The sequence below is a fragment of the Calonectris borealis genome, chromosome 1 (assembly GCF_964195595.1).
Source record: "Calonectris borealis chromosome 1, bCalBor7.hap1.2, whole genome shotgun sequence".
Classification (NCBI taxonomy): Eukaryota; Metazoa; Chordata; class Aves; order Procellariiformes; family Procellariidae; genus Calonectris; species Calonectris borealis.
The window spans coordinates 121,225,077-121,248,968 of NC_134312.1; the positions used below are offsets into that span (position 1 = coordinate 121,225,077).

Consider the following 23,892-nt stretch of genomic DNA (forward strand, 5'->3'; position numbering starts at 1 on the left):
CTTTGACTCCTAAAGTCAGATGCTGAGGTAGCACTGGCATTCCCATCACCGCCATCAGGTATGTGCAAAAAGAGGTCTTGAGCAGGAGCAGCTTTCCTGTCAGGGGAGGTGGGAGCAAACCACGCCGCTGCTGCTTGCTCTGTGGCACGCATGGTGGGAACACACCACCAAGGAGAGGTGAGATACCTGCCTGGGCAGCAGCCCGCCAGTCAACAGGGATGATGCGAAAGCATTTGACTTGGCTTCAAGGTGAGGATAAAAACTAAACTCCTTGAACAGGCACAGCCTAAGAGGAAAGCATCCCAGTTGTACATCAATGTGTAACGCACATAAAAGCTAGGTTATCTGGGGTTTTATTCTATAAATTTATTCTGTAAATAACACCTCCAATTCATTCAAGCTCCTTATCTTCCATATAAAAGCTAAGGGGAATGTAAAACTGAGGTCAGCCTTCCACGTCAACAGTTTGGGCTTCAGCATCACGGAACACATTACAGTTGTGTTGCTGCTGGTCAATGGGTTTTCAGTTGCTTTAACAACTACAAAATACAGACAGATATGGAACACAATCTTTTAATAACAGATCACATTTGAACTTTGAAAAGAGTGAAATTAAAAGGTGTATTAAAACATACCCACTCTAAGCAATCTATTTTCTTCAGTAGAAAAAAGCATACAACAGGTAGAAATACTATATACACAGTATATCAGTCTAGTCATCAGCCCCTCCAAACATTGTTTCACAAATTGGTATAATGGTGTTAGAATATACCATCCAGTTACAGTCCAGTATGAATTTTAGCTTTTGACTTTTTCACTTAAGACAAATCACTAAGCACCTAGTTCAGCTTACTGATCTTAGAGTACATACAAGGTGGTATTGTATATGGAGATACCAGTGTTAAGCTTTTACTTCTGCTTACGTATTTTTGGGATCCTGCCTTGTTAATAAGTCTGCCTCATCAATTTTGAGTACATGGAAGTCTGTAATCCATGTGTCCATTAAACAGAGTACCTTCTGACACTGAAACATGATTAACTATATCTTAAATAGCCCTTTCCTCATCTCTCGCATTAATTTCATGCAGATTTTTGTTGTGTTTATTTTACACTGGAAGCTTTCAGCCCAAAATATAGATCACTGCAATAAACCAGGAATCTACGCCATCCTTTTTTTCTTTTTTTTTTTGGAGGGAAATAAAAACGCAGAATGTTAGTTCTTAAATTAGTTTGGCACATAAAAAAAAAAAAAAGCAGGGGGGAAGCCCACAAGTTGCATCCTTTTCTCACAACATCCTTGGGAGGGGAATGTCAATATACAGGCAGGGCAGGCACACGCAGAGTGACTGATACAGACCACAGCATGGCAGACTCCAGCTCTTAGCCTTACATCTGGCCTTAGTCCATGTGCGCTCTCACTCGCACACTCAAACACAAGTAGCTTCTGCTGGTTGCGCCTCAGTCCATCAGCTGACACCGCTGACGAGCAGGTCACTGCACAACTGGAGAAGGCCCTCATGAGTCAAGCTCCAGCAGCCTTCTTGCACCAAGTAGAAAGGTAGCAAGTTCTGCGCCTTTTGCTTAAGTCTCACTTAACAACACAGTAACTGAGCTATTACTGCTCTGCTGAGCAAGCTGTAGCAGGGTCTGACATGTGGGTCTTTGCATGTCAGTGTGCGCCCCATGCTTCAGAAGAACCTCAACTGTTTTTGTGTGCCCTCCTCGTGCAGCCAGATGAAGAGCTGTCAACCCTTCACTGTCAGAAACATTGATATTTTCTGAACTGACAAGTTCTTCTACTACTTCAGAGTGCCCGTTTTCTGCAGCAAGATGTAACGCTGTCCTATTTAAAGGGCCTCCGGCTAGAACACTGGCCCTTTCATCTATCAGCAACTTTGTTGTTGCTAAATGGCCGCTGCGAGATGCCAAGTGCAGAGCGGTGTATCCTTCTGCTGTTGCTGCCTCAATGTCTGCACCATGTTTAAGGAGCAGCCTCGATGTGCTTGTGTGGCCAGTTTCAGCAGCTATGTGGAGAGCAGTCTGCAAGAGCGCGTTCTGTATGTTGACATCCGACTCCAGGTCTATGAGAAGGCGAGCAACACGGTAGTGTCCTCGTTGAGCGGCCAAGTGTAGTGAGGTCCTTCCATCCACGGTCTGCACATTCACGTTTGCACCCCGTTGTTTGGCCAGAAGCTTTACGATGGGGAGATGACCTTGCCAGGCAGCGTAGTGCAGCGGCACCCAGTCATCCTTTCCTTTGATGTTCACATTAACGCCTCTTCTCAGCAGGATCCGCACAATATTCTCTTGGCCGTACTGACAGGCTATGTGGATGGGGGCTCTGCCTTCAAAATCTACCTCATTTAAGGATGCATTCTTATCAAGTAGCATTTTGGTGCTGAAATCATCCCCGTTTTGGGCAGCAAAGTGAAGAGCAGTCCACTGATCCTCATCTTTGGCATTAACATTGATTTTCCTAGCCATAATCAGCTCCACAATGCTTTTAACTTTCTTCTCAATGGCTATGTGAAGAGGGGTGGATCCTTTCTTGTTGGTGAGGTTAGGGTTAGCATTGTACAGGAGGAGCCATTTGACACATTCTTCTTGACCAGCTTCAACAGCCAGGTGCAAAAGACTGGAGTTCCCATCTAAAACAATATCAACATCTTGAGGCTGGAGGATCTTCATCAGTTTGCTGGTATCTCCAGATAAAATGGCTTCCGTTAGCTTCCTCTTCTGTATGTCTGTAGTACCAATATCTAGATGGATATAAGGAAGAAATTTTTTACAATGAGGGTGGTGAAACACTGGCACAGGTTGCCCAGAGAGGTGGTAGGTGCCCCATCCCTGGGAACATTCACGGTCAGGTTGGACGGGACTCTGAGCAACCTGATCTAGTTGAAGATGTCCCTGCTCATTGCAGGGGAGGCTGGACTAGATGATCTTTAAAAGGTCCCTTCCAACCCAAACTATTCTATGAAAAAGACACCATCACAATTCTGATACCCATCAAACCTTACTTGCCCATGGCTAACATATCTGGTGGCTTCAGCAATGACTTGACTACAAAGAAATCCCCAACACCTCCCACCCCCCGCAATAGTTTCAGAACAATTTCAGGTCAGATTTGGAGCCCCACTTACTCTTATTCTGTTTCTTGTGAAATGAAGAACGAAGGATGCTGTGGTTGATCTCCCTGCACTAATCATTGTTTACCTAACTGGAAAATAAATGCCTGTTTTTTGCAGCACTGGATTGAAAAGGGAGGGGCATGTGCGCAACAGTGGGGGTCTTTATTATAATCTTCATAGGGGCTGAAGGTGGCTTCAGTCTCCTCAAAAAAAAAAAAAAGGTGCTCAGACTTGGGCTTAGTATAACTGAAAAAGCCACAAACTCAGCTGACCTCACCGTGCATTGGCTTTAGTCCCGCTTCGAGCAGGACGCTGGACTAGGTGACCTCCCTTCCAACCAACCTTTATGTGACTGATTCTGTAATTGCTTTGATGGGAATTCAGGTCACTTCTTTTCAGAAGTAAATGAGATTTATTATTTCTCATTAGATCATGTTTGGGAACCACCTCATTTTTTTTTTTAAATAACTACCTCCAGTAAACAAATTTGTAGTGCTGACAGCAAGAGAAAGCAAGGCTAACAGTGATTTCCAGAATGGTATTCTTTATATGACTACTCTCCAACCCATTGACTCCCATGCCCCAGTCCAAACAACTACAAAAAAAACCAACAAAGAAAAACCTGACCATTACCTGAACTCTCCCTTTCAAAAGAAAGGGAAAGGGAGCCTCTGGATGAAAAAGCTGAATCTACAGATGAAACTCCTGAAAGCCGCTTGTCACTGGAGGCAAGTTTGGACTCAGAAGAGCTGCGGCTGAGATCCTCAGGGCCTTCCATAGTCTGCGAAATCCCCGAATCCAGCTGGGACAACAACTCTGAGAGACTGTAATCCTTAACTGATGGTAGAGCAGGCTCCTGTTTCGGCTGGGGTAATGCGGACATCCCCTTCAAGAGAAGCATTTTAGAAAGGTCAGTAAAGAAAACTGAGCATGAGGCCCTACAGGAAGAAACATAACTTTGTTAGTTTGCAGGTAGCCTTTAAGCACTGTTCGTATTAAATGAAACCTATGAATAAGGTCACTGAAAATTTTCAGATGCAGGAGAGCAGCTTTCATCAGTGCTTACACAGCCACCAAAGCCGCATGGCTCTTCTGTCTACAGTGTTTTTTAAGATCAGTCACACCCACATAGTTCCAGCCTTTATCTCCTAACTGTCCTGCTCTCCCTCAGCAGTCTAAGATCCACTTGCGCTTAGTCCTGCGCTGAGGTTTTCCCGAGCTGGTCCATGCATCTGCTGTCACTTTTGCATTCCAGTCCTTCACCAAGACCCACTTCTATCAGGCAAGAAGGTGCTCAAAAGCACCAAAGAGAAGGTTGCCTGGGAAGTTACAGGCCACAGAGGAACCTGTTCCTCGCAAGACCTAGTGCGCTTGAACAAGAGGCGGAAAGAGAAAATACCTCAGGCTGCTGCTCCGGGGAATTCTTGGTGTCCAGGTCCTGAGTTATCATCTCTTTTGTTTCATCTTCTGGTTTTTCACAAAGGGCCTCTGTTTCTGAAGTGATTTCTTTGAAGAAACCAAGAGAAGGTTTTGGTTTTTTTTTAATAGGAGACTTTTCTGAGATGCCCTGCAACCCTTCTCTGTCATTAGAGCTTAACAGCTTTGAGATACTGTGGGAGAAAGACTCCAATTTTGACTATTCCATCTAGCACCTCATCGGTAGGTACAAGTGTGTAGCTAAGCAAAGAGTGCATAGCGCTGACTGAAAATTCATTTTCACATTCAGACCAGATTGATGTTACACGGTGGCTACACTGCAGGACTGTGAAATGGGCACCAGTCTACTGCTGGCAAACTTAGACCTATGTTTTTAAAAAGATGGGATCCCTCTTCCCTTCAGTCCCCATACCTTGGTTGGGCAGGAGGAGAGGGAAGAGGCAAATCTCTCCCATTAATACTAACTGAAGCTACCTGGAGATAGCACTTGCTACATCCTTCTGCACATTTGAATTCATGGTAAGTACTTTGGGCAAATTCAAGCCTTTCACCAGAGTTGCCTTTTATTGGCAGAAGAATGACGGTACAAATTGTTTTGTTACAAGAAAACAATTCTGATTCTCAGCATACAACAGTGAATTTCAAGAGCCAGGGCCTTCAACACTTTGGTATGGTGAAAACCACACCAACTCCAGCTTGGCATATGCCCTGATACACACAATCAGAAATGAACATAATTTCTGGCTAAATGTACAGGTCTTATTCCTGACGTGTTTACATAACACCGTCATGGTCAGACTTGTCCCCAGATAATCCCTTCCTCCACAAATGAGTAAGTGGCCTGTATCGTTGTCTCTGCCGTACAATGTGCTCTATTTACTCTGTCACAGAGGTTCACAGCATTTACCCCAAGGATTAACAGAGTCCTGAGCAATAACGTGACTCATAGAAGAATAAATGGGCAGCCAAGTTACGAGGAAATCTTACCTTGAAATGTTGGCCGTTCACCAGGATCATCTTGCCAACATTTTTGCATCAGTTTGATCAAGTTATTACATGAATGAGGTCTGGATTTGGAAACAGCAGGTAGCTCTGGGCGGTGGCCTTTAACTACTTTTACCATAATATGTAAAATGTTGTTTTCCTCTGTAAAGCAAAAGCACACAAATTAAGATCTCCCAGCAAAAGGAATGATTTCTCTTTTGTCTAAGAGCATTAACAGTGTATTAGGCTGAAGCTTTGTTTTCATGCTTTTTTCCTAGATTTAGAGTGCTTTCTTTTATCAACAGGGAGAAAGAAGTTGGTCTTATTCTCCCACAATACATTCATCAATGCAGTAACAGCTACTTCCCATGTATCAGTTAAAACCAATTGTCAGTGAGTGACTGCTCTTTTTCCATCCATAAAAGACACAGAACCAAAGAAAAAGACTCAAACAGTTCTTTGCTACCTCTCTTTGGATTTCTATACCTGCTGTAAGAAAACTGAACCACAGCTTTTGTTTAGACCAGGTACCTGAACTTTTCATAAAGGTGAAGGAAGAACACAAATCAAGCAGTGCAGTAATGTGGCTCTTGACTCTGAAGTCAACCACTGGGCTAAATGGGATCTCTCACTTGGAGAAAAATTAATAGTAGACTGGAACCTGTTCAAACACGTTTGCTATACATAGGCTAGTCACACACACAGGAAAAGTCACAAAGAATAAATAGCTGCCTGTTGATCGGTACATTTACTGTGGGGTGGAACAAGGCTTATTCTCACAGACAGCTTTTTTTTTTAAAAAAAAAAGAACAAATCTGTACCTGCAATCTACAAATAAACTACAGAACCTCTCTACAGAGAAGCTGTTTCTGAAAACAGCCCCGTTGCCTGCCAGTTGGCTTTGCTCTGCGCTGTTCCTCGTTGGCCGCAAACATGTCAGCAGTCTGTGCGGGCCACACACTAATCTGGATCTGTTCAGCAAACTCCAGCAGAAGCAAAAAGGTGCAGACTAGGGCCCCCTGCGGCAATATGGGTTCTGCTTTCACGGCACAGGACAAAGGAGGACTTACATTTGTGATCAGAATTTGAGAGCTTAAAAGCGTCTACCACGCAAGACCTTAGGAATTTGGAGGACGTGCATGTAATCTGGGGCTGGTGGGGCAGGAAGCGTGCTTACCGATGGGAGAAAGGAAAAAAATTCCAACACAACCCACAATACATCCAACTTACCTGCAAAAGGCTTCTTCTGTGTAAGAACTCCCCAAACCACGATGGAAAAGCTACAAATAAATGCAAAAAACTTATTTCTAGAAAAGCTTTAAGAAAAAAGCAAAACCCACACCAACAGAAAAGCCAAAAAACTCACAGAAGTATAATTTATTTTCCTAAGTTCTCTCTCCTTGTCCTTCACTTCTCCATCTAATTCAGCTGATGAACACGCACAGCAAGATGCAGCCAAGAACCATGATTTGAAAGTCTAGTTTTTGCAGGGAGGAACCTGAGGCAGCGAACATAGGGACTTGCTGGAGGCTGCTGAGTTCTTGGTAACATTTACCAACTACTCCACACCAACACTGACAAAATCAGAGAGCAGCAAAGCATTGCTGTGGATTTTATTTAATACTTCTGCCCTGCAGATGACTTTAAAGAAATACATTCCATTTAGAATAAGACATATCTTTTAATCTACAGCTATGATTTCCTTTTCCTAATAACCTTACCATGAAAGAAGAACCAAAGACCTAGTGATGAAATCTACTGAAGATAACTAAGAATTTTGTCACAGACTCGAAAAGTAGGTCAGGATGTACCTTTTGATGGGGAAATTAAAGGTGGGCAGAGTGCCTCCCATGCCAGTTGCTAATAAATAAGTGTTACTTGGAATGATAACGCTCAAGACCCAGGGTCAGCTGCAGTTTGTTAAAAGGCCTCTACCCTATAAAGACTTTGCAAAAAGCAAAGCCAACGTGACCCTTTGCAAGATGAGGCTCAAACTAGATTTAGGGGTTTCACGCTCAATTAGGTTTTATAGCCAGAAAAAGGTGGCTCATTTTACAGCATTACTTAAAGTGCTTTTAAGCGTTTTCATAGTTAACTGACCTGTACACATCATGTTTGGTGTCAAAACACCTGTTTTTTTCTTTGATGCGCTCTGGAGGAAGGTACGCAATTGTGCCACACAAGCCATCCATGCTGATGTCATGGGAATGGGACAAGCCATTGCACTTTGCAAGTCCAAAGTCAGAAATCTGCAAAAAATGGAGGAGGAAGAGGGGAAGAGAAGTGCATGCTACCATTAGACTGCGGAGGCGTTAATAAAAAAATTTCTGTAAAGAACGATAGGTGTAGCAGGATGACCCAACAAAATACAGCGAGCTGCCGTTCAGAAACACTAAGCTAAAAAAAGGTCTCTGGAAGCATTACGCTATGGTAGGTTTTTCTTTATGGCTAAGCTAAAAAAAAAAAAGCAAGCAGTTTTTTGCAAGCAGCAGCATGTTAGCCCATTACATAGCAAACACAACAAACAGTCAAGACAATTTATTGTAATTTAAACCTAGTCAAATTTAGCTAGTGCAAACTACTTTAATGTAATTATTGGTCCTGCCACCCCCTTTACCTACGTAACCTCACGTTGTATGCTATGTTTAAGTGTTCCGAGCACCTGTTTTCAGACCATGAGCTCTCCGATGAGTGGAAAAGAATTGCTCTTTCAGATATCGCTGTTACACTGACCATGCCAACACGGACTAAGCCCAACACCAGAGGCACCAAGTGTTAAAAAACCCCTAGCCCAAACCAAAATACACACATACACATCAAAAACCCACACAGGGAATTCTTTTTGGCAACTAGGAGGTACGGCAAGTTGGTGCAGTGACGCAGTGAACACAGCTGAAATGAACAAAACAAGTGACAGCAAGTTTATAAAAAGGAAAACACACCTCCACTTTAATTTGAAGTGTCAAACAAATATGCATTCATTTGCTCTCAAAGGCATACCAATCATCAAGCAAACAGATAGGCAAGGAATTTCCTTTGTCTTACTTATTTCCCACTGGTCAAAAATGTCTATTATGCTAAGTGGAAATTTCAAGAAAAGTCAAGTCTTTTCGGACCACTCGGACCACTGATTTTTGCCTACATGTTAGATAAGATTCCCCCCCGACCCCCCTCCCGACTTATACATTCTTTTTATCTAATAAATACTCAGGTTTTTCAATGACTCATTCCCCTTTTGATCTTCACAGCTTCTCCTTTGAGAAAGTTCTCCCTCAAAACAACAAGCATAATTAAAAAGAGCTTTTTTTTTTTTTAAATAGGCTCCAACTTTCCACTTTCAGAAGGTTCTGTCTAAAGATACCACAAAGCTAGTCATAACATGCACCCGTTACTGGAAAGGGAGAAAACTGCTGCCAGCTTCAGCCTCCTGGAGAACTGGCAGGCTACACAGCCATTGGTCTTCAAATGCTAGGAATCTCCCTTTGCCATGAAACAAAGCAACCCACACAGCTTCAGGAAGAACTTCTCCCAGGGACAAAGAGCTCAATAGAGGCATTCTCAGGAGCTGTAGAAGGCCTGTACCCTAGCACACAGGTATATCCAACCTGTTGTCCATCTGTATCTTAAATGTGTAGGGTAATGTGGGAATGACTTGAGAAGAAAAAAAGAAGGGGGAAAAAAAGGGAAAAAAGCAAAGTCATCTGGAAGAATAGTTTCTCATGCTTGTAGGGCTACAGTCTCCGAGGGGGATTGCTGGCCTCCTCAGCAAGCCAAGCACTGGAGTCCAGGAAAGCAGTAAGTAGTCAAGAAACCCAGGTTCGCAAGCCAGCTTACCCTGGGAAGAGCTGAATCGACCGCCCCAGGAAGTGCTGCATGAGTCTGGGGCACTTAGTGCTCCACAGGAGAACAAAAGCACAACCCCAACACCACACAAGCCCATGGTGTCAGGTTAATAAATGAACCGACTGCTGCAAGTCTGAACAGATCCGATTCGGTGAAGCGCTGCTATCCTTTGATTAACATGAAGCAGAGGCTTGTATACACCTCAAGAAATCCATATGGCATGCAGGTATAATTAAAGTAATACACCTTCCTCTTTGTCTAAACAATACCGGGTTTCCTACTGTGTAAGTTAAGAAATAAAGATGAAATACAGACAGCACAGTGACACTCTTGCATTAAGAGCCATCAGTTACGTTGCGTGAGTCTAAGGCTAGGGGCTAAGACAGGAGGCTAAGCATACTGGATAGAAAAGGTCTCAGTCTCAGCCTACAAACCAAGAAACATCTAAGGTACATAGTATACCCCCCCAGGCTAGCAAGAACTTTACCCCTTCCTGCTGTGAAGGACTAGGTTTTATACCAATTAATAGGAAATTCATCTGTAGAGCAGAGCTTCAATCATACCAAATTCTGCAGAAAGCACTGGAAATTGAAGAAATGTTATCTTCCAGGCTGCAACAAAATAGTAAGATTCTGCAGACAGCTTTTGTGGCTTTTATTAGTTCCTTTAGAGTAAATTTTCCACACTGCACAGTGTATTTAGTCATGCAGTTTCTTTAAACATCAGTGGGAACTGTGCAGTGGGTGGAAGACACAGCCATTTAACTTACCTATTTTGCCTTTAAATTGCTTGCCAGGTACCTACTTCTGCAACACAAGGCACCCTTGCTGGTGAAGGTAGTGGAAGTGGAGCACCCCTCTCCACTTCTTCCTCTGCATCCCCGCTAGCCCGTGCAGCCCACCCCGGGATCTGCCCTGCCCCACGATCTGACAGAACCCGTAATCTCACTCCTCACATCAGTTATTTCAGGTGGATCCCATCGTGCTTCAAAAGCATACCTAATATCAGCAGAGTTAAGAGGAGACATGGAGGCGACAGACTGCTTCATGCAAAACACGCGGTGAAGAGGTAGGAAGAAGAGAAAACACATTGGCCAAAGCCCACGCAGACAGTGGGCCTGTTCGTGTTCAGACAGCTCGCTCGGGCTCTGCTCTTTAAAAGTCTGCATGAGAACAAACACGTGAGTAGCGACTGGGGAGGGGAGCTGTACATGTTTTCCTGCCCACTTCCCAGCAACACTTACTTTACTGAGAGATTCCAAGATCTGAAGATCTTTTTCTTTTTTTTTTTTCCCCTCTTTCTTTTTTTTTTTTTAGTTTTGTTTGTTTTAAATAGAGCATACTGTGCACACAGGCCTTTCTCTGCTTCTGTGGACGTTTCCATTCTAGTTTGTAAAAAACACTCACTTGCAAAGTTTTAGATGCATTGAGTTTGTCAAGTTTTTTTTTTGAGCTTTTTTTTTTTTAAAAACTAGTAGATCTGCTGACATAACTACAATGGTTACTAAAGTCAGCTGTTCCCAAACACGGCAGGGATCTAGCTTCCAGAACAAAATTAGTGCTTGCAAAGTGCTTTCACTGATGACTCCTGACAGGCCATCCTGAAGTTTGCACTTAGCTTCTGATGCTGCATGTCATTCTTCTGCAAGTAAGAGTCAAGAACCCACTGCAGTGGACTCAGGGACAGAGTTCACCAAGAGGTTTTCTTCATCAAATAGGTAACAAAGCCATCAGATTAATTTTTAATCGCTACTGGCATATCCAGTATTTGTCTCTGTCCAAAGTCTCTGTGCACTTGGATATTGAGAACGCCACCACATTTATCTATGGGGTTTCCGGGTGGTTTTTTTTTGGGGGGGGGGAGGGGAGGGGGTTGGCCTTGTTTTTCTGGGGATAGGGGAGAAAGGCTGGTTGTTTCAATTTTGTTCTTTAAGAAATGGCAGAAATTTTTAAGGGACTTACATGGGTCACAGATTTGGCCTACTAAAAAGTAGGAATAAAAATTAATTCCAAGTGTAGCATGGAACCAGCATCTGCACTTCAGACATATATCTTTACTTCAGTGTTTATGAACACACTTCAGTTAGCTACTAAAAGAAGTCTTTCTGAAACAGACTGTATTTCCATCCTTTTCCAACCTGCCCTGAAACCTTAACTCCTCAAAACCTGTGTCAGGTGTGACATTTGTAATGCTCTCTTCAGAAGCGGCAGAAACCAAAGCCACGGTCAAACATTCATTTTAATCCATCATAAATCTGCATTACCGTAACAGGGATGGTCTTGTTCCCTCCCCTGTGCCACCGCAATTAGATCAATTAGAGAATTGATCAAGGTGAAAACCAGCTTTGTTGGTTGGAATTAAAGACCCATGTAACAACAGCCCTACATGGCAACCTTCATCAGGAGGGGTGGGAAACAGGGAGAAAGGACACACAAAACAACAAAGCCTCTTCTCATTTCTAATAACAGGAGAGCATTTGCAGCTGATAAAAAAAAGTGGCCGTGTTAACTACATCAGCTAGTCTAATAAAAAGAGGCAACCGCTCTTAGCCAGCCTGGCCTCTGGGTATTACTTTGACCTACAGTTAACGACCTACATTAAGAAACTTTCTGATAAACAAATTTGCCGTCCGACTAGGCTGCTTCTAACTCCATACGCAGAAATTTTGCAGCCCCTTCTTCAGCTGAAGCAAATAAAGGGGAAGACCACAGAGGCAACCTATCCATGGTTAGTAAGACCGTTAGCACAGCACAACACAGCAGCAAACTTCGCTCCTCACGCTGGTTTATACTGGAGCACTAGGGGAAAAAAAAATAAAAGCAACTACAGTGAGCTTAAAGCAGTGCGCAGCTGAGACCAGCTCATCCCGCTTCAAGTTCTTTAAAAACAAAATCTGGGAGATGAAAACTAACTGGTGGGATTTGCCTCTGTGTGTGCGTGTACCCACACATATGTACATGCGCGCGCGTGTGTGTGTACCCACACGTATATACATGCGCGCGTGTGTGTGTACCCACACGTATATACATGCGCGCGCGCGTGTGTGTATATATACATATATACGACAAGATGAAGAGCTGCAAAAAACAGGCTGGATAGTAACAGAAGCAAGAACTTACAAATAATGCTTCTGCCCAAAAGTATTAAGTTGCAGGTTGACTTCATTTTAAATACCTGAACAAAAAGTGACACTCTTAACCACGAGATACTGAAGATAAGAAACCTGGGAAGCAGCAACAGAGAGAACACACGGGGATGGTAGCTGGCGATAAGTTAGGGTACAACATTACTGCAGGGGGGGGTCTGTGTGTGTTCTCCTACCGAGGGCCCTGGGGAGAGATCACATCGGAGCAGGGAATGAGCGAACTAACAGCCCGCGAGGGCAGCGCTGGAATGTGGCATTGCTTCCCCAGCGCCAGCTCCCCGCAAGCGATTGCCACATCACCGGGCGCTCAGGGGAGGCATCCAGAATGCGTACGGAGGGCAGGAGAGCTGAAGAACAAGCTCAGAAGATGCGGTCCAGTTAAGCGAAAACTAGGTGTTAGACAGCCCGTAAGTACTGGAAGGCTGCAAACACGGAACACTGGAGAAGGGGGCAGGGAGGATCTTGTTGGTACAAATAGAAGTAACAGTTGATCCCTGCTAGCAAAGCCTGCCTGGGTATGGAATAACCCTCCCAAGGAAACCACTCTGCTTAAGGCAACCAAGACGGAGCAAGACATGGTGGGGAAGGCAGCTCAGCACTCACAGGGGAGGAGGCATGCATCCATCCTCCAAAAACCAGCAAAGCCTTACCTTGCGTTGTACATACTATAGATGTATATTTAAAATCACCAAGGAAGCCCCCAACATGCCTTTGAAAAAGTTAATCTCTCTCTCTCTATATCCCTGCTCAGTGCTCAGGCTAATTCCTTCCTCCTCATTATCCTCCCAAGAACAAAATTCAGCACACACTTATGTAATCCACAGGAGACAGCTTTATGATATGGAGGCACCCACTTGATGATAAGTTCTGTACAACACTACTGCGTTAGTCATCATCCTCACTTGGGGTTTTTACAGTAAGCATTGTGCTCGTAAAAGAAGAAGGGCGTGTTTCCATTTAACTAGCAATAGGGCACAGAAGCATTTCTAATGCGCTCCACTGGAAGACTGTCTGTTTCCTGGCTCAAGGGCAAACAGTTTATAAAAGTCCTCCCTACCTCCAAACTCTTCTTTTGCAGTCTGCAACATCTCTTCACTCACCTTAGGATTCTATTAAGGACAGGTCACCTACTCAATTAACGCTAACATTTAAAAAGTAAAAACACTTCAATCATCAGCTCCATTAGCCTTCCAGCAAGAAAATGCACATTAAATCAAGCTGCAGGGTCTGAAATTTAATTACAAGTTTCACATCACACAAAAAGAAGGTTTGGGGCCACATTTTTAAAGTGAAGGCGCCTCACAGAATATGTGCATCTCTTATTTTGCATATAGGTTCCTATGTCTGCTTTGCTGCTTGGAGGCGTTTCCAAGACGCCTGCAGATGTAAAAGACTGCTGGCTGGAAAAAGGTCTGGATTAGACCATTCTTTTCTGAACTTAATGGAAAGGGTCTTTGGACCCTTCATGTGTTTCATATCCAGAGCGAGTAGCAACAGTTTAGGGATGCCAGCAATGACCTCACCAGAAACATTTATTTTTTTTTTTTACATTTCACGCTTTACCCCCTTGTATTACATCACCACCCAGATACAGGCTATACAGCAGGCAGAATATCAGGCAGCATTTCAACCTCCTGAAACAGTGAGAAAAATACAGCCTTCATATCTTGGCTCATGGATGAGTCAAGAATTAGGAATTTAAGAAGTTATGCAAGCAAGCACAAACTTTAGGTAAATAAATACTTAGCAAAGGCCTCTCAGCACCAATGTGTGAGAATATACTTTGAGCAGTTCAGATCCTGATGTTCTGGTCATGACACCATGGACCAGCTGCAGATGCCTCCTACCTCAGAAAGAAAATCCTTGTAAGTAGTAAACACAAAGAGGCCTAGTAAAAAAGCTGAGACTGTCACAGGTGTGATTTCACTAGAGCCTCTTATGGCTCCAACCCTCTCGTGACATCAGGAGAGATGTTCTAATTTAATGAAAACTTCATTTTTAGAATGGTACCACAAGACCAAAGCCATTTGGCCAGGTTGAGGGGGACAGGAAAAGAGGGAGCAGATGGATGATGGCACTGATAAAAATTTATGAATGCTTGTACTGAGTTATATCAGCAAGCCAGTATGATTAATCCTGCAGTTCTAAGGTTAAGAGTTTGGCCACTGATTTTGGGGGGGGGGAGCGGAATCATGAAAAAGACGTATTTCAGTCTCTTTCCTCTCCAAAAGGAAGGATCAGAAAGCAACCACAACCTCCTCAGTCCAGCTGTCAAAACAGAACCTCCAACAGAGAAGGCCAACAAGTTTGCTAGCTTACTCTGGAAATGGATAACGAAAAGAATTTCATGCTGAAACAGCCACAAAAATTCCCTTAAGTGACCTCTGGTATGCATAAACAGTCAGGACAGAGAGAGTTCTTCACTGTATACGCTCTGAGCAAATGAAAGAAGAAAATGAGTTGCCTCTGGGAAGGCTTCTCTGGACTCCAGCTGTAAATGAGATCTGGGTATTTAGTGGAGCGTACAAAGCCAGAAGACCTAGACAGAACAAGGCTACCCCTGGGACCTGTGGAAGCGGCATAGATGATTTAGAGGTTCACGCTGCTTTTCTCTCCCTGTTCTCATCTGCCTCGTGACCCTACTGCAAGGAAATTTATAGCAGGACCCATTAGGTCTCAAAACCAGAGTTCACTACACTAGCACCCTCCTAAAATTTCAGGAGAGTTCTCACAAGCTCCCTAACTGTACCTCTATTTATGTACCAAAATGGTGCATAATTCAGGTAGACAAGTTTGGGGATTGGAGGGGTTGGGTTGGTGGGCATTTTTCTAATTCAAAAGGAATGCTGCTGGTTTCTCTCAAGGCCTTTGAGTTTGGCAGGAGCCATGCACGAATACCCAAAGGTGGGTCCCTGGCACAGAGTGCCCAATGCGTACCTTGACGTGGTAGTGGGCATCAAGCAGGATGTTTGCAGGCTTGAGGTCCAGGTGGAGCAGCGGAGGGGACATGCAGTGCAGGAAGTTCATCCCCACAGCTGTCTCGTGGATGATGCGGAAGCGCAATTCCCAGGGCAGAGGTTCGGAAGCCAGGAGCTTTTCCAGAGACCCCGTTTCCATGTATTCCATGACCAAGCCAACCGGCTCTTTACAGATGCCGTAAACAGGAAGGATGTAGCGAAACTTTGCCATTTCCATCTTCCTGGCTTCTTCCAATAACTCCATGCGCTCCCTGGGTAGAAGAGAACAGATGGTGGAGGATGGAGTAGCTGTTTCTTCCCCCACCCCCCACCCCAAACATGCACAAAACAATTCTTATGAAACTGAACACCGCACTTCACGATCATCGCTTGGCGGAACCATGCTACATCTCACCAGCCTGTACTCCAGGCATATTTCCACATTTACTGACTTTGTTTTATGCTTCTAATGGTAGGCAGCTCACAGCTGCTGAACCACAGGCGAGTTGTACACTTCAACAGTGCAAATATCCCTAGCGTAAAGCCCATCTCCCTGCTTTGATGTTTGTGCTGTGCTGTTAAGAACGAGGACGATACATGTAGTGCCCAGATTTACCACCGCTGTAACTCCTTGGGCTAAAGTCATTAACTTTTTCTGAGTCATAAGACTGCGTTAATCAGGAGCGAGCACGGACAGCATTGCTTCAGCTGCCCCGCTGGCGCAGGCTGCCAGCCCACAGACCCAGGCCGTGGGAGAGGAATCCCCGGGACCCACCATTTCGGGGAGCAAGCTGCCCGCTGCAGCGAGGGGGACACAGCAAAAGTCTCCTTGTCCTCAAAACCCAGATTTGGCAACTCCAACACTATGCTCACTCGGCTCCGGCGGATGCCGAAAACTCCCGGCACGCCATTTTCGGTGATGTAACAGGCCCAGCGCCGGCACACGTAATGAGCACCCGTGGGTTGTTTACAGGTCACTTTAGCCTGACCCTGCAGAGCGCTAAGCGTTACTCAGTCCAAGCTGCAGCCTCCCAGGTCAAGACCCTTAATTGCCATGCCCTCCTTCTGCACCTCATGCACGGCCTTCGGGCTGCAACAGCCCGCGAGGACCCACCGGGCGCCGAGCTGGAAAGAGGAAACAAGGGTCCTCTCCCCGGGCCGACTGCGCCCACAAAGAGGAGCCAGACGTGATGGGTAAAAAAAACCTTCGGTCTGTCAAAAACTACGTTATTAGTGACGATGGGCAGCACCCAGAGCAGCTTTGGGCCACGGGTCCAAATGCATCACTGTCGCTGCCACCCACCGATTCACAAGAGAGGACGCAGGGAGGTCAGATAGGTGATATTTCCTGAAGAGACCCTCTCTTGTTACACGACAGCTCTTGTGGTGTACCTAAGGCGTGGACACTATTTAATGGAGAACAGTACCTGAAGTAATAGGAGAAAGTTTTAACACAGACCCCTGGTAAAAAGAGAGTCCTACTTTAAAATAAAAAAAACATTGCTTTGATGCTCCCCCACCCCACGCAAGCATTTTGAGATGACCAGCTCTCCTGGAAGACGTCAGGGTTTAAATATAAAGCTCGGCGAGCACATTCACAGCGGCGTAGCCTCTGCCAGGTACCCTCTGTCACCTGCCCCCTCTGCCAGTCCCCGAGAGCTGGAAAACACCTGGGGACCGATCCTGACCAGGGTGCAGTTTGTGCCCTGTGCCACTAACAAGTGATGCCAGTTACCACTGTGGGAGCCTCTGCCACGGCAGAGCTACCAGCTCAATCAAACTTTTTTTTTTTTTTTTTTAAATCCAAGGCCAGCGAGAAACACTCTCCGTTTCCAAAAAGAGAAACGCCATGTCCAACCTTAGCGCAGTGAAGTCCCCCCTCCGCGTGTGTCCCCCCCATGCCTGGATGACCCAGGGAGCAGCAGGCACCACCCGTGCTGAAACGCAGCCTGCAAGGGACCCTCGGCACTCCCACGTGAGAGCGATTTCGGGAGCCCTCATTCAGCCCTTAGACTCCGCATTAGGACACCCCCCCTCTGCTTCGCCTGCTGTGGGAAGCGCAGAGTTGACATTCGCCCAGACAAGGCTGGGAACGCGGGCTGCTGCCTGTTCCTCACCAGCTGCAGCAGCCTGCAATAACCCGGTGCAGTTAACATTTCACGCTAGGGGCGAGCCTAGCCTCGCAAGAAGCAGCAGACCTATTTCAGAGGCAAGATCAGCCTGAAAAATGGTTTAAGAGGGCCGTACACACCGGGAGGAGAAAAAAAAAAAAAAAGATAAGGGAAATCTTTTCTCTCTATTAACCATGTTGGCTCCTGCTGCTCCCTACAGCAACTTTCTTGTGAAATAATTGCCTTTGTAGACAAGTACCCAGTTTGCTCTTTGGCACGCTGGAAGGGAGCGCCTGTGAATAACACAACCAACTCCTTGCCCCCAAGCCACATGCATAGCCAGCATAATTCACCAGGCTTCGGCGGGCTGAGCTCTGGAGTCAGGGATGTAAAATACCTGTCTGCGCCCTCCAAGGCAAGGCAAGAACCCAGCAACAGCTAAAGCCTAACAAGAACCACTAGGCTCCCGGGGACGGGGTTCCCGGGCTAACGACAGCCTCAGAGAACATCGCCAAAATCACAGGCATCAGCTGCTCGAAATGGGGCATTTTCCCCAATGAAGAGAGAATTCCCAGTTTCAACAAAATTAAAAAAGCTCCCTTTCTGCTTGGACCAGACCCAGTTATTTGAGTGAATTAACTGACTAATTAACAGGCAAGTGCCCTTTATCTAATTTGCCTGTTTAAATAAAACCCCCGTACAACAATTGCCACCTTTAGCACCTTCCCATACCCAGAGCCTTCAAAACTGAATCAGCCAGGGAGACATGTCAGTTTTCAAATACAGACCCCTGTCACCTTTCGAAAACCAGAAAAGGAAAAAAGACAAAAGAAATACAGAGAGCCAAAGTACAACTCGGTCATTAGCCAAGTGCTGGAGTGCACTTGCGTTAATCGTATTAACACAAACAGCTCGTTAAACCAAGATCATCTCCATCAGGCAAAGATCAAAGGTCTCTCCCTTTCCTTTTCCCTTAGAGCAAGGTGCTACTGGCACTCAGCACAGTCTTAGGTGTTCTCAGCTCGCCCATCACCTCAATACGCAAGTGCTAATGCTGCAACAAAGGATGCTCTAGGTGTCCTTCAAGTTCACACTTAACAGATCAAACTATGGGATGGGGGGGGTTATGCTACTGAGTTACTCCTAGTGCTTAGAAATTATTCTGCACTATCACCAAGAAACACTTCCCTCCAAAGTGGAGGAAAATTAAAGCTCCTTATGAGGTTTCTCAGTCAAGAGGCATGGGACTAGCCTCTGTTATAATAGAGTTTCTTATTTAACGCCTACACAAATAAAAAGTCAGAATTATCTTCTCTAAGCACCTTGGCTCCATTCCCCTCCCCCTCCAGTACTATATCCTAACATTATGGTAATAAAAATTTTTAAAAAAGAAAAAGCTCACACACAGGACGGCTGAGCTCATGTAAATCATGGGGTGCATACACTTTCCCCTATAATAGTATTAGAAGACAGGGGCACACATATCAAGAGATCTAGCACTGGGCTCAGTGCCAAATAGCATCTCTGTCGGATAAATCAATGACAGATCAGCCGTTCTCAAAGCAATCAGAAATATTACATGAATGGGGGACCTCTGACATCCCCGAAACAGCTGTCTGCTTCCACTCAAAGTCAGACCCCGAGCGGACAGGGCTGCATTCTTTGGATTCTCCTGGAGAGACAAGGGACTTACTCCTGCCCACTGCCTCACTCCCCAGGGACCAGGGCCCAACCCTTGTACCACAAACCCTGCCACAAGTACAGCAAGAATTGCGACTATATCCACATTTGCATGTATCCAATCTTTATGCCCTGAAGATAACACTGTGTTATAAAAATACAACTTTAAACTCACAAGGCAGTCCTTGCAGTTTTATATTCCCCCAGCACTACCATCACATTTCCCTAATGGAGTCTGACACAGAGCAGTTAAAGCTGCTCCGAAGAAACTCAAAAAGCCCTGAAAACCTGTAAAGGGGCTGTTTCTGTGAACCACCTCCAGTTGCAGAGCAGCCGGGCTTCTCCCAGCCCTGCACAGCCCTGCTGCTCTCCCGTGGGGAATGCAAGTTACCTCTTTACAAACTGCTGGTGGTGAAGATGGGGTCCACAAAAATACATCACATCTTGAAGTTTTTCAGGGGCTCTTTCATCTGCATCATGGCAGATGTTTAAGAGCATACAGTGACCTCCGCTCTGCAGGGTACAGCTTTAATGACCTTCACACTGCTGATCCTCAGAAAGGAACGTGAATAAAAGAAGAAAAACCACCCCGTGGTCAGGGCAGAGTATGTTTGGGGCAAAAAAAAAGAAGAAAATCCCTTCTTTCAGGTTAACACAGATCTCAGCCCTGCTAACAGATCTCTGCTGCACAGCCCAGGTACGAGGGGACTACAGGCTAACCCGGACAGCCAGGCTCACCCCTGCTCTTTAAGGAGCACAAGGTGAGTATTAAGTTCTACCTACACATCCAGAGACTGCCAGAACAGACATTCCGCCACCTTTGTCACCTAAATAAATGCAGCATCTGCTAGCAGCAAGGCATTTCTAAAACCTCCTAAATGTCTAAGTTCTCCTCCATTCTTAAATCCCGGTCCTGCAGAGGCAGGCACATGTAGGGCTTTGCTCACTTTTTTCCCAGTCAAGAAGGCAGACCTTTCCACCTCCATGCCCTGTAGTCACCCCCACCAGCTAACACCTCCAGCCAACAGCCCTCTCTGGGAACCGTTACATCCTTCATACTTCTTAAGGTCTGCACGTTTACGTTCAGTTAGAAGAAATCCACAAAGGCTTCCAGGTTGTTCTCTGAGCTCGCCACCCTTTTTCTCCAGACCATACTTCCATTCTGGCCAACAGGGGTAAAGAGGAGAGACTTCGCGCTCTCCACTGCAAGTCCTGGGGGAGAGGCTCCTCCACCTTTCTGGGTCAGACACTCTTTCTTCAGGCTTCCATTGAACCTCCCCATCCTGAGAGCATCTTGAGTCGCACGGGGGAAATGTGATCTCAGGAGGCAGAAAGTGGGAGCAAATAAGGTGTTAGGAATGGAATTTGGCTCGATCGCCTGAGAGGGCTTGGGCTTAAAGGTGAAAACACTTCTGGCTGTACATTCAGTTTTTCTTCTGCTTGAGGCCACTTGGCTCTACGCTGTGATAATTGCCAAGGGAATTACTTCAAGTCTCTTACTGTCTGCAGAAACACAGTAAGAGAGACTACGGAGTATTACCGCCACCAAGCCATTACAAACAGTGTTTTAATGTGGTACCAAATAAATAAATACAAAAAAGCCTCTGTGTTTTTCAGTTAATGTTTCCGATACCCCTGGTAATTCTTCTAGCTCTGCTGCTTCACAGGGTTCCAAGAAACGGCTAGTCAAGTTAATCTCCTGGATTAACAATCTAATTACACAGGCTTGTTTCAACCTGCGAACTAAAGAGGTAGTGCTTCATTTCGTCTGTGCCCCCACCCCGCCATTTGAATGGCACAACTTTCTTAGAAAAGCTTCCGGTGAAAAGTCTCTTTGGGGGTGGGGGGAGCAGCGTTACCAACTACTGAAAGGGGTTTGGTAGAGCAGCCTAGAACCAAAGGAGAAACATACAAAATTCAGCTTCACTTTAGTTTTGCAGAAACAGCCTTTTCAAAGGCCAGGGACCCTCCAACTTCTAATTAATGCATCTGAAGCACAAATTCTGCAGTAAAACAAATAAATTAGTGTTTCAAGGATTGGATTGTTAAAATTAACCAGGAACTGCAGGAGCCCCACGCCCTCAAAGTTCCCAAATTCTCCAAGCATTTTTGTTTACAGCAGTGCATGGCCTCTCCAGTAACTGCACACCTCATAGCCACTGAGGGACAGGCGGTTCTCTGTTGCTCATTGAAAATATTAATATAGAGATTTGGTAGCAGCTATCAAAATGAATTGTTCATATTGCAATAGGTGGCAGCATCCTTTGTCTCCGACTGAAAATTAACTTCGGGGTAAATTTCTAAATGCATTCTGCAAATGAAAAGTATAACAAACGTTCTAGCTTATTTTTAAGAGATGTTTTAATTTTAACTGCAAAATTAGTCAGCTACAATACAATTTCGATTAGGCCTCAATAAGCATCAAGTCTGAAATCTACTTTGAAGTTTTAATGGTAGGAGGGCTTGCAGGTTAACCCAATAAAACACCCTTTGCAATTTTGATGTCTTTTTCACATTTTATTCACAGACAGCACAGTTACCCTATGCATATATTAAACTCTCCCTCTCTCCTTTTAAACAAGGAACATTTTTATCTTATTTACTATGCTATATGAGCCATGCCTACAGCAAAATCAGCAATTCAGGTAACAGGCAAGATGCCCCACTACCCTAGTAATCTTGCAGAAAATGGGCTTACAAACATTTTCTGTCTTGGGCCAACTTATCTCCCTCCTCCTGCAGAAGCCGCAACACGGGAAACCTTTTGTGACCGAACCAACCCACATCTCAAAAAATGAACTGCAGAATCAGCTCATGAGTTGGCAGAGATCCCAGAGATCAAGGTGGAGCTGGAAAAGCTCCATGAATGCAACTTGGCCATATTCACCTCCCTCTGCAGATGCTGACCTGCTGGGTAACAACTACTGTCCCTCAAAACAGAAGAATGCTTCTAAAGATGCATCTGAGAGCCTGCCTCTCCTAGGAAAGGAGAGCGCCGCACCCGATAGGCCCCCATCACATGCAGACCGTGTGAGCACAGTGTAGCTGACTGTCCTCCACCATGGGCCACAGCTGGTTACAGAGGGGAGATGAGCTGGAGGGGGTTTGCACCATGTGGTACCTTTACCTGCAACATGCAGCTCCACACTGGACTACCCAGTGAGGACACACCCTGGGCAGACGCAAGGAGAAGTGCTGGCCCTGAACTGAAGCTGGAGAACGTATTTCCCAGCATGTCTCCTTTCAACACCCAGTCCTGAAAGACAGCACGCCCACGCCCCAACACCCCCCATGCCGAGCCCGCTGCTCGCCCTGCCAGCATCTACAACACGGGAGTCACGACTAACGCATCCGCAAATGCAAGGTAAAGGGCTGGCTTTTCTCAAGGTAGGGAGATGACTGGAGCAAGGCACGGCGGGCCTGTGATGCCCCCAGATCCCATTCAGCATTTCCACTCCCGCACTTCCCGTTCGGGACTGCCTTCGATGACCTTTGGAGCTGCAGCGGGCGTAACGCTTTAGCGCAAGCCAATACACGCAGGACCAGGGCAGGGCAAAATGCTTTCCGAATGGCTCCAAGGGAATAGGCAGGACCAACGCTGCAGCCGAGCGGCGGCTCTTTCCAAGCTGCTGCAAGTGGCTAAGCAACATAGCTTATTCTTTGAGGGAGGCCAGCCCCATTATGTACCATATAACTAAAGGTGTCGGTCCGGGCTTCGCTTAAGTGTGACAAAGGCCACGTTTGCCTAGGGAATATTTAATTGCGCGGCTCTCTTTGCTGCGTTTAGTCAGACCTTCATACCCGTTGCTGCTGTTGGTAAACAGGGCTGCGAGACGGGCTGCAGCTACGGCGCTCCTGCCGCGTCGGCTGGCTCGGTTTGGTTTGCTCTTTTTCAAGTCCGCTCCCGAGATCTGTAACTCTGGGCTATATCGCTTGGTTTGTTTCTCAAAAATAAGGTGTTGCACCGGGGGCTGCCGAGGTGGAGCCCTCGGTCGCCCCGCGGCTATGCGCAGCCGGGAAGCCGCGGGACGACCGTGGGCTCCGGAGCGCTTGGAGAGGGTCGCTGCTGCGGGAAGAGCCGCTTCCCCTCCCCGCTCCCTCCCTTCCCCGTCCCCCCTTACTTCTCGTCCACATGGAGGCTGGGCGAACACTTGATGGCGAGCCAGGTCTTCCAATGGAGGTGGCGCACCTTGTACACCTGCCCGAACCCCCCCGAGCCGATCTTCTCCCAGCTACCGAATTCGCTCTCCTCGAAGGTTTTCAGCAGTCCCATGGTCCACGGGGAGCCGCTCTCCCGCGCCATGCTGTCCGCCCGCCCGCCCGGCACCGCGGTGCGCAGCGCCGCCGCTGCCGTCACCGCCCGCCCAGGTGAGTCAGGTGTGACGGGAGGGGGGGGCCGGGGTGGCGTCACTTCCTGGGCCGTGCCTGCCCCCCCCCCCCCCCCAGCGCCGCGGGGAGTGGTTGTGGCCCGGTCCGGCCGCCGGTACCCGCGTCCCGCTCCCAGCCGGGGCGCAGGCAGCGGCCCCCCCCTCCCCCCACCGGAGGCAGCCAGGATGTTCCCGGGGCCGGGACAACGCTTGTGGCCCGGCCCTTGCTTCTCCCGA

The 23,892-nt window shown here is 46.3% G+C and overlaps 1 protein-coding gene across 1 annotated transcript; it reads right to left on the reverse strand.

Annotated features, from left to right (window-relative positions):
* Positions 1–559: 559 nt before the first annotated feature.
* Positions 560–23,591, reverse strand: RIPK4 (receptor interacting serine/threonine kinase 4). The gene is made up of 8 exons (XM_075175460.1): positions 23,410–23,591; positions 15,478–15,769; positions 7,653–7,801; positions 6,783–6,832; positions 5,556–5,714; positions 4,516–4,637; positions 3,759–3,996; positions 560–2,759 (listed from the first exon to the last, which is right to left on the reverse strand). The coding sequence occupies exons 1-8, from the start codon at positions 23,589–23,591 to the stop codon at positions 1,582–1,584; spliced, it is 2,370 nt and encodes a 789-aa protein (XP_075031561.1). The 3' UTR covers positions 560–1,581.
* Between the last annotated feature and the right edge of the window lie 301 nt (positions 23,592–23,892).

Coding starts and splice junctions, on each gene's coding strand:
- RIPK4 (XM_075175460.1), bottom strand. CDS start 23,591: ATGGCGCGGGAGAGCGGCTCCCCGTGGACCATGGGACTGCTGAAAACC. Junction 15,770..23,409: donor AGCCTCCATGTGGACGAGAA/GTAAGGGGGGAC, acceptor TCTTCTACCCAG/GGAGCGCATGGAGTTATTGG. Junction 3,997..4,515: donor CTGAGGTATTTTCTCTTTCC/GCCTCTTGTTCA, acceptor GCATTACCCCAG/CCGAAACAGGAGCCTGCTCT.